This window comes from Zootoca vivipara, chromosome 6 (genome assembly GCF_965207765.1).
Source record: "Zootoca vivipara chromosome 6, rZooViv2.hap1.1, whole genome shotgun sequence".
Lineage (NCBI taxonomy): Eukaryota > Metazoa > Chordata > Lepidosauria > Squamata > Lacertidae > Zootoca > Zootoca vivipara.
In genome coordinates this window covers 54,911,683-54,921,970 of record NC_142589.1, presented here as the reverse complement: position 1 = coordinate 54,921,970, position 10,288 = coordinate 54,911,683, and the positions used below count along the sequence as shown (strand labels likewise).

Here is a 10,288-nt window from a genome sequence, read left to right as displayed (position 1 = left end):
GATCCCGACTGGGTCGCTTTGTGGGGGGGCGGGGAAGCGGGAAAAGCCGCGATTTCGGGAGCGGAGCGGGCGAGCAAGCACGGAAAGGCTAAGCTACCAAGCCAGGCGGCGGTGGCGGCACCGCCCTCTTAGTTGAAAGAGCCCGGCGGGTCTGCCGCTTGCACTTTTCCAGGCGGAGGAGCGCGCCCGCCCGCGCGCTGCGCTCAGGTGAGCGTCCATCGCAGGTGGGAAGCGGGCAAGCCATGGAGCTCGACCCGCCTCAGCTGCCTCAGGCGCCGCCGGCGCCGCCCTACTTCTACGACCACTACGAGTCGCCCGGCGACGACTTCCACCGCTCGAGTGCGCCCAGCGAGGACATCTGGAAGAAGTTCGAGCTGCTGCCCAGTCCGCCGGCCTCGCCGCTGGCGCCGGGCCCCGCCGAGGATGCGGCCGCCGACTACCTGCTGGAGCCCGGCCGGCTGCTGGGCAACCTGAGCGCCTTCGTCCTCCGCGACTGCATGTGGAGCGGCTTCTCGGCCCGCGAGCGCCTGGAGAAAGCCATGGGCGAGAAGCTGACCGCCAAGCCGCCAGCACAGGGCCCGCCAGCCGCCGCCGCCCCTATCGCCGCCCAAGCGCCGCACGACGCAGCGCTGGGCGGGCAGTGCGTGGCCCCCGGCGCCGTCTTCACCTGGCCCGCCGACTGCAAGCTCCCGGCCTCCTCCGGCTCCGAGAGCCAAAGCGAATCGGGTAAGGCTGCCTCCGGGCCGGGGGGCCGCACGGCTCCCCCCAGGGACACCCAGTCCTCCAGCTCTGGCTGGGCGCCGAAAGTTTCTCTCCCGGGACAAAAGGCTCCGCTCGCTCTTAATTTCCCGTGGCGCCCCTTGGACTGCGCCCCCTGTCTTCCCAGTTCTCCGTGCAGAATTCTGCAGAACCCTTGGAGGGATCTTTTATTGCAAAATATTCCGAGCTCTTGCATTTACTCTGCCCCCCTCCCGCCCCACTTCTTCACCAGAGGTTCTACTTTCAGGGGGAAGTGTGCATTGTCGTCCTGGCCCAGCTTCCCAAGGCTGCTGCTGGGACTTGCATAACGTGCTGAGCCCAACCCATCTGTCTTGCTTCCTCCTCCAACCTCTCCCAATTTAGCACCCTTCAGCACAGCGGACGAGGGAGGGGGTGTGCCTGGGGCAGGACCTAAAAGAGAAGAAAAGGCACCACTTGCACAACTCCTTCCACCACTCCAGGAGGTTGGGGGGGGGGGCACAAGATACAGAGCATTTCTTTGAGCAGTTTCAGCAGGATGGGTTTCTCCAGAGTTTCCTGGTTCAGGTTGTAAGCACTGTCAACAAACCTGTGTCTGAAGCTTGAAAAGGTTTGGCTTGGTTGGTGTTGCAGGTTTCTTAGGCTTGTGGAGTCTGGAGGGTTGCCACAATGGACCTGTGATGGACAAAGGCTCTGGAAGGATTTGACCTGGGAAATACATGAATTGTGTTGCATACCCCCCCCCTCTTCCCCCAATATGTTGAATGCAACCTCAGGTCAGGTTCTGTAGCCAAGGGGAACCAGCCATATTATGCATGATACAAAGGTTTTGTGGCATAAGTGCCCACATCTATGCTTGTGTTGTAATAAGTGCATCAGTTGACATGTAGTCATTACTTTGCTGAGTGTGCTACCCTAGATCAGTCCAAAACAGCATCTCCACTGGCTGGTGCTGGTGGGAGTTGTAGTCCAAAACATTTGGGGGCCGTAGGTTGGGGGAGCAAAGTCATTTCCATTTGATTATTGGCACAAGAGTTGCTGTTCAGCTATCCTCTGATAGAGGCATGCAGGGGCAGTGTGTGTGTGTGAATGGGATCACAGATCATAAAGACCCACCTTTCTGTCTTTGAAGTGCTCTGGGATGTAGGAACATTAGGACACAGAATGATAGAGTTGGGAGGGATCCAAAGAGTCATCTAGACCAGGCATCCCCAAACTGCGGCCCTCCAGATGTTTTGGCCTACAATTCCCATGATCCCTAACTAACAGGACCAGTGGTTGGGGAAGATGGGAATTGTAGTCCAAAACATCTGGAGGGCCGCAGTTTGGGGATGCCTGATCTAGACCCAACCCCTTGCAATGCAGGAATAAACACCAATGGGGAAGAACCGTAGTTCTGAGATACCTTTGTATGGCGAAGGTTCAAAATTCAACCTCTGGCATCTCCAAGTAGAACTGAGAATCATCCTTTCAAATCCTAGTAAGCTGTTACTAGTCATTATAGAATTCTAGACAATGCTGACTTGGTACAGTATTAGATAGCTTCCTATGCAGGCTTGAACTATTCACACCTAGAAGCCTGCCTCTGTCTTTTTAAGTCTCTTTAAGGAAGGAAATTTCACAACCTCTTCCTTCTCCCCCAGCCCCATTTGTTTGGTTAATCTGATTTCAATGCTTTTAAATCTTATGTTTTTAAAATGCTTGCACATCTAGTCCTCATTTGTAGGCAAACCACAGAATAATACCAGGGGTTTCTGTACACACCAACATCTTTAGGGGGCAATCTTCTTTGTGAGCCTCTAGCAACCTTTGCCAACCTGGTCCCCCCTCCCCCCCCCCCCGCAAACTCTCATCTGTTTCAGGTTGCTTGGACTGCAACTCCCAACAGCCTCAACTAGAACACCACGTGAATATTGTGTTCAGGGTTAACATTGCTATAAATAAACTTGTGGCATGTGTTATCCCTTGAAAAACTGACATAGCCTTGAAATGGGCACACTTTCTAATACTCTGGCCTTCTTGTTAATCCTTGTAGGGCTGAGTCACTGGGTAAGCAGTGACTGCTTATATGACTCACTACAGAGCTTGAATAGGGCTTGGGTTGAGAAACAAATTGGGTATAAGATTTAATTACATTAGGAGAAGCAGGTCTTAATCTCAATTAGCAGAAGGGGCGGGGAATGTTATTGATTTATTTAATTGTGCTTGCCCTTGCTGACCTGGACTTTTCACCCCCATCAGCATCTAGGCTCCTCCTTCAAATGCTGTTTTTTCCCCAGCCAGTCACATGATTCCTGGGACAAAAAGCAACAGATGCAAGTGTTTGTGTGTGTGCACTCTCAATAGTTCACTATGCCACTGAGAGCACTGCTATTGGCTGATTGCCAGGATGCTTGGAGAAGGTTGTTCTAACTGAGTCACACCTTTTTTATTAATGGGAAAGTGCTGATTGTTTGCCCAATGCAAGTTTTAGAAGGAGAGCACTTAAAAATGCAAAGCAAGTGGGGGGAAGGCAAAGTGGGGGCATAGCTGGCCTGTGTTCTTTATTTATAAATCCATGGAGGCAGAAACAAGGCTTAAACAATGCAATTGGGGGCACCAGATAGTGTGCACTGTGGATGAGAACTTCTGTGGAGGGTTGGGAGGGTGTGGAGCACGAGCCCTACTGAAACTGAGCCTGCTGCAGGGGACCTTTCCCTGCCCATAGAATTCAGCAGATAGAGCAGGCTGGAGTGCCCACTGTATGCTCTGCTGCTACCATTGTCTGGCTGTGATTCTCCATTTGCCATGGACTTTAATGCCTTGGAACCTCTGGCACAGAGATGGGGTAGAATAACACTGCTGACTTCCGCTATGCCATTCTTCCCCAACCTGGTGCTCTCCAGGTCTTTTGGACTACAACTCCCATCAGTGCAGGTATGCCAACTCTAGGGGGCTGAGGTGTCTTTGGCCCCATCATTTGTTGGAAGGGGACCAGTTGCACATCTCAGCTTCAGTGGCCGGCTTCTGCAGATGACAATGTTGCATGTATGACATCACACAAGCACAATGTGCATCTGCACACCCTCAATCTCAGGGGGGGTGCAACTTGGTGCTTCTGCATCAGTGCTGGCCATCATGAGCTGACTTGATAGAAGCAGTGAATTCCTCCCACCCATGTATCTGAAGAGTATTAATTTTTTTGCACCATTCCCCATTTGTGACATGAGGTGCATATGATGGTGCTTAAGCTTTTGAAAAAGGAGGACAAGAGTATCTTGCACTCTCGTGGAGGCCTCATGATAGCGAGCTGTCACAGAACCTTGTAAGAGTGGTTCTTAGACATGCACCCCACAGAAAACTGTCTATGTGCCTTGTTTCCTGAGAGCAAGCAAGAGGACCCTTAGTAGGCGGCATGTGAAATGCTGGAGACATGCTTTGAATGACTCCAACTCTTAAGTAGGCACAACGCCACCTTCTGTGTAAATTGAAATCATTTTCATTGTGTATTTCTGTGAAAAAGGTGCCTCCTGTAGTTTTCTCCACAAGGGCCCTTGGTCAGTTTCTAGGAAACATTGTCTATGTGCAACCTGCCACAGGCTGTCTTAGGCATACAAGTCCCATTGTCCTCAGCAGAACTTAATTCCAGCCAACACAGATAGTAAACCAGTAAACCAGATGGCTGATTTCTTGCTCATGCAGACTAGCGGGACTTCGCTTTGTGAGTTCAGAACCGATCTCTTTGTTTTCTACTGTGATAACCTTTCCCCTTAAACTTCTTTCTTTTAAAAAACTTTGACCACTTTGTCTGAAGGCTGTATAACTTGCATCTTTTGAAAGTCACTCAAGCCTTCTGTGCAAAGGCCTTTAAAGGACCTTCTCTTCCCACCCCCTACCTGTATACTGGATGGGGAGGTGCTGAGATCCTTTCTGTGCATCTCTGGCTAAGTGGGGAGGGCTGCCCACTGTGTGTGTTGGGGAGGCTGTTTGTGCAGGGGAATGGAACCCTTTGAACAGGATTTACTACTTCTGAAAAGTAGCAAATCCCTCCTGAAGTGTGAAGCTGTAGGGGCAAAGGCCATCTCTCCCCATTCCCTGCTTCATTTACAATTCCAATAGGCAATGAAAGAGCCTTGGGGGTGGAGGGTGGGGGAGAGATAGAGCTTTAGCAGTAAACTTTGTTCCAGGCCAATGGTGACTATTGCCCCCAGTCTTTTTAATTGGGGATGGGGAGCATAGGAATGCCTTGATGATAGCCTGGGGTTTTGTCCCTTACAATAGCCTTTGGGAAAGCCTCCCCTCCCCTCCGGAGACACAAAGACAAAAAACCTCCATTCCACTGCAATTGTTAACAGACCCTTGGGGACAGAAATGTTCATCCCTCCCCAGAATGAAGCTCCTAATACCACAGGATTCTTGCAGGAATTACATTTGCTCAGGACTTTGCAATAGCACCAAGTCAGGCTGCTTGAGAGAAAGTAGATCAGACCACTCATCCTTTCAGTAAATGCTAAAGGTTAAGAATCTAGTCTTTGCCCTCAAAATAAAGCAGCTTACAGGGTGAGATTTGTTTCTGGAACCATGCCTACCTTGCTGGAACCATGCCTACCTTTCCTACTTCAGCCTCTGCTGTATGTGGTAGCTTCAGGAACCAAAAGAGATGAAGAGGAAGCTCGCCCACCTGTCCCCAGTTGGCCTCAGTGCTCAATAGTAAGAAATCAGTAGGTGGGCTCTTTGCTGATTCTGCAGAAACAGATTTCATAGCATCGCTGGAGCCAGGGGTTAAAAGAAAGCCATGCCCTTTTGTTTTCAGTCCCCACCCCCCACCCCTGCCCACAACATTTGGTGCAGGTCCCCACCTCTTCTTCATCATTCTCCACTGATATTTGAGCAACCTTTGTCACCACCCTGTGTGTGTGTGCATTTGGGATTCAGGAAGGAGGAAAGTAGAGAGGCTTCAGTAGAACTCTTAAGGAAGCCTTTAATAGCTCAGGTCTGGGAAAGTGATGACTTGCCCCAAATGTGCTGTTCCTCCTGTCATGCAGCTGATGTTGGTTACTGCTTCCCAAATTCTTATTTGAAATGGAGCTGCATGGTTTTATGCTCCTGAACATCCCCTCCCTCAAAATGCTTGAACCACCACCTTGTTACATCTTGCAATGGCATAAAAAGGTTGGTTCCTTCTTTAGATGCCTCATGCAGCTCTGTTTAGAATAAGGAACAGGGAATCTGTCCCAGACCCTTTGAGAAATCCAGTTCCACTTGATGTACAGAGCTGGCTTTGAAGCAAAGCAGATTGAGTCTAGTCAGTGAGGCTGCCTTGTAACCTCAGTACAGCTTGAATGTATGTATGTTGCCTTGGTTTTTGTGGTGGTAAAAAGGTGGGGTGTAAAACCAATAAATGAGCAAATCTTTTCCAAGGGCATCTGAAACCAGACCTCTCTCCCATGACCTCTCTCCAGGTGTTGGGCTATACTTCCCATCATCCCTGTCCATTGGCCAAAGTGGCTGAGGCTGATGGGAGCTGTGGTACAAAACATCTGGGGGGGGGCACCTGGTTAGATGCATGAAACCCACCCTGGTGTGCTAACTTGTGTGTTACTACCTGAAACAGCCTGTGGTGTTTGCCAAGGTTTAATGGGTTGTTCCCTCTTGTTTGTACACAGAAGGGGAAGAAATTGACGTGGTGACGGTTGAGAAGAGGCAGTCGCTGGGTGTGAGGAAGCCGGTCACCATCACTGTGCGGGCTGACCCCTTGGACCCTTGCATGAAACGTTTCCATATATCCATCCACCAGCAGCAGCACAATTATGCAGCCCGCTCACCACCCGAGGCTTGCTCCTGCACGGCTGCCTTGGAGAAAAGCAGTCAAGAGGAGGAGGAGGATGAGGAGGATGAGGAGGATGGTGCACAGTCCCTGAGGCAAGTGGCAGAGCCTTCCTCTCTTGAACCTTGCCTCCTGAAATCTGGGAGCGCTCCCAGTTCGGACAGTGAAGATGTGACCAAGCGGAAAAACCACAACTACTTGGAGCGCAAGCGGCGCAACGACCTCCGCTCGCGTTTCCTGGCGCTGAGGGACCAGGTCCCTGGTCTCGCCACCTGCCCCAAAACCCCTAAAGTGGTGGTGTTGAGCAAAGCTTCAGAGTATCTGCAGTCACTACTCAAAGCAGAGCAGCAGATGGTTGCTGAGAAGAAGCTGCTAAAATTGCATCAGCTTCAGCTGTTGAAACGGATTTCATACCTCAAGAGTGCGCATTAGCTGCCAGGAACTCCAAACTGCTTGCCAGTCTGATCTCTGCACTTTTTTTGGGGGGGGGGACCAAACAAAAACAAATTGGTTTGTTGACTTGCAGATCCCAGAATGCAATGCAGCTGGTGCACACAAATGGGGGCTTGCATTCCATACACTATTTTCCACCCTGGTCTTCTCTCTTAGCCACTTATGGGTGCTGGAGAATCTCCTAAGTTGTGCAGGAGTGATGGTGATCAGGGCAGTGGAGTTGAGCGGGGGGGGGGGGGGGTAGCTACTCAGACTTCAGCTTCTACAGCAAAATGCTGACTTCTGCACAGGCTGAATGAGCCTCCATTCCGGTTGGGATCACCAGAAGCCTGAGTGCTTCTCTGGAAAAGCATCTTGTGGAATACTTCACAATACTTTCTGACAGAGGGGCCTGAGTCAACATTTCTAAAGCTGGGGCAAAGATGGACCCTGCAGTTGTCTCTCCCGAGAGGCTTCTTCTGTTTCCCCCAGTCAAAGTTGGATTGTAAACACTGGCTATGGATAGTTCTACATACCCTCTTTTCTCCCCAGGCTCTGCTTCTTGCCACTGGCATTTAAGAAGACAGATATCTTGTGCAATTTGTTTTGTTTTTTTTACAATGGTCCTACGCAATAGACTTTTCTCCACCCCCAAGCACACTCCCCCGCCCTATTTTCCGATGTTTAGGATTGACAGCTCTCTTCCCTTCTTGGAATTTATTATGGGAATTTTTAAATGTCGCCGCCACTTATGTCCTGGCTAGGGCTTATGGGAGTTGTAGTCCAAAACATTTGGAGGGTACCAGGTGGAGAATGTCACATTATATTATTTCACAGCTGACACTTGAAGACAGCTTAAATCTGGCTTTTCTTGAGATCTACAGCTAGACAACCCCTCAGGCTGAGATCAGTGCCTTTCACACTTGCGGTGGAAAAAAATGTTGGGCAGATCTACACCATACACTTAAAGCAGATGACTTCCCTCACCCAATCCCCAAAGAATCCTGGCATCTGTAGTTTCTCACAGAGCCGGAATTCCCAGCACCTTCAACAAACTAAATTTCCAAGGTTCTTTGGTTGAAAACACGTGCTTTAAAATGTATGGTGTGATTCTGCCCTTAATGACATCAGCAAAAAAGACCCCAAAGTGGATTGATTTCAATGGGATTAATTCAGGTGAACTTCTAATCAGTTGTGTCCAGTGATGAGACCTGACTGCTGTCTTCCTGTGTCAACCTTGAATCTGCCACTCAGGTAATTCCTCTATCTGAGATGGAGGGATGCAGAACCTTCTCTCGAACTGTTAGAGGCTTGATGTGTGCATTTAAGACATTCTCTCCCCCCCCAACTGCTCCTTCACTGGAAATGCACTGAGATCACCTTGGATTTCATTTACCTCATACTTATTTTTCCACTTGGGCAATGCAGCTGCTTATCTTTGGTTTTGTATATCCTGGAATCCATTGTTGTGACTGCCTGATTCTTTATACTGGGTGGCTTTTTTTTTAAAGATATACTATTTTTATACTTTTTTTAGAAATTATTTTGTAAAATACTTGTTCTCTTTTTCCTCCCAGCTTTTCAAAGATAAAACAGTGGGTAGAGGGCTCTCAGTACTGCTTTTGTAGATGAGATTGTTCAAACTGAGATTCAGCAGAAAAAAGTACTTCTGTTTTGACTAGAAAACGATTTCCTAAGTCAGGGGTCTGGTCCCAAGTTTCAAGCACCAATAATGAGACTATTAGACATCTTAAGGGTGTTTTGGTAGAGTGGGTGGGTAAGGGAGTCCCTAGATGGGAACCTAGTAATTTCAACTGCCCCCTATAGAGAAGTTTTCTAATGAAGGTGTCCTGCTGATTCTTAAGACTAAGAGAAGCCTTTCCCCCTCCACCTTCCCTTTCTCTGGAAATAAAAGGGCTGCATGAATATATTTTGGGGGAAATGTGCAGTGTGGTGTTAATTGATGTTTACTCACAGCTAGGTTCCACCCATGCATAAAGAGAAAGCAATGATAATGTGGTGATGCGTTTTTTGCTCTGGTTTTGCCAGGTCCTTAACAGCTTTTGTTGAGCTGGCTGGGGCTACCCCTCTCTCCCTCCTTCCCTTTTATGCAGATCCCTCCCACCCATCCTCCTTTGTCTCTTGGGTAGGGAGAGGCCAGAGCTGGAGGTGATGGATGACCCTTTATCTTGGCTTGCACACAGTTTGGTGGGCGCAGGCTGGTCTCCCACAATGCATTGGGGGCTCCTTCAGGCGTTCCTTGACTGGCCCGCTAGAGCCTCAACTGCTGGGTGGTCAGACTTAGCACTTTCTTTGTTACCTCGCACTTCTTAAATAAACGGAATCTCAAAAAAGACAGGCTGAGTCTGTTTTTCCCCCCTCCCTTTTTGAGCCAAGGAATACCCGGTAGATGAGACCCTTATCTGCAAAGATACATCAGTCTTAGTGTTTGTAATTTAGTTGAATGCATGTTTGTTTAGTTATGTAGAGGAAGGGAACAAGAGAAAGTTTGGACAATATCCTGGAAAAAGAGAACCAGGGGAGCATAGTTCTGGCATGTGTTCCAAAGGAAGAGCATGGGAAACGGAGTAGTAGAAGAGCTGTCACAGCCCGCAGCTGAATCAACCCATCCACATGCAGCTAATAAAAGTGTGTGTAGGCAGGAATTCTTGATGTGTGGTGATTCTTTTATGTTTATATAGGACCTGGGGGGATTTTACAGTATTCTATAAGCTTATGATGATCTTGGGATAAGAAAAAGACATTAATGAAAGACAGTATTTCAGCAGCAGTAGTAGAAAATTAAAAAAGCTCTGTATTTGAGGTGAATAACTGTATTTGCACATCATCTTTCCTCTGCTAGGAGATGGACCAGGCCCTCTCTGAAGCACTAAGCCCACCTTCTCACCTGACTGAAATTCCTGCCCCTGCTTTCATTCCCTTCTTATTGACTGCACATTTCTATGTTCACCAGTGTAGCTGAAAGATCTTCTTTTTTTGTAGGAATTAATGCACCCTAAATCTTTTGGCCTCCTTAGAGTTGGATCCAGTTCTCTGCAGCAAGCATTCCTTTCTGTGTCTGCCTGCTACTGGGAGCCATCAAAAGTGGAGGCAAGATATCCGTAGAGCCCCTCAGGAATCCTGGCAAAACAGACTTCCTGCCTCGGTAGCAGGTTGGGCTAGATGAACTTTGGGGTGCTTTCAGCTCTGATTCTGTCAGAGCCATCCTGGTTCTGCTTAGCTCAACTACCTCTAATAAAGAAAAACCCATCACTATCAGAGGCAGGCTCTTTCACGGAGAATCAGTTTGCA

The 10,288-nt window shown here is 48.9% G+C and overlaps 1 protein-coding gene across 1 annotated transcript; it reads left to right on the top strand.

Moving 5' to 3' along the window:
* Positions 1 to 8,480, top strand: MYCL (MYCL proto-oncogene, bHLH transcription factor). The gene is made up of 2 exons (XM_035120351.3): positions 1 to 726; positions 6,384 to 8,480. Exons 1-2 carry the CDS (start codon positions 243 to 245, stop codon positions 6,974 to 6,976), a joined length of 1,077 nt encoding a protein of 358 aa, XP_034976242.3. The 5' UTR covers positions 1 to 242; the 3' UTR covers positions 6,977 to 8,480.
* The last annotated feature ends 1,808 nt before the right edge of the window (positions 8,481 to 10,288 follow it).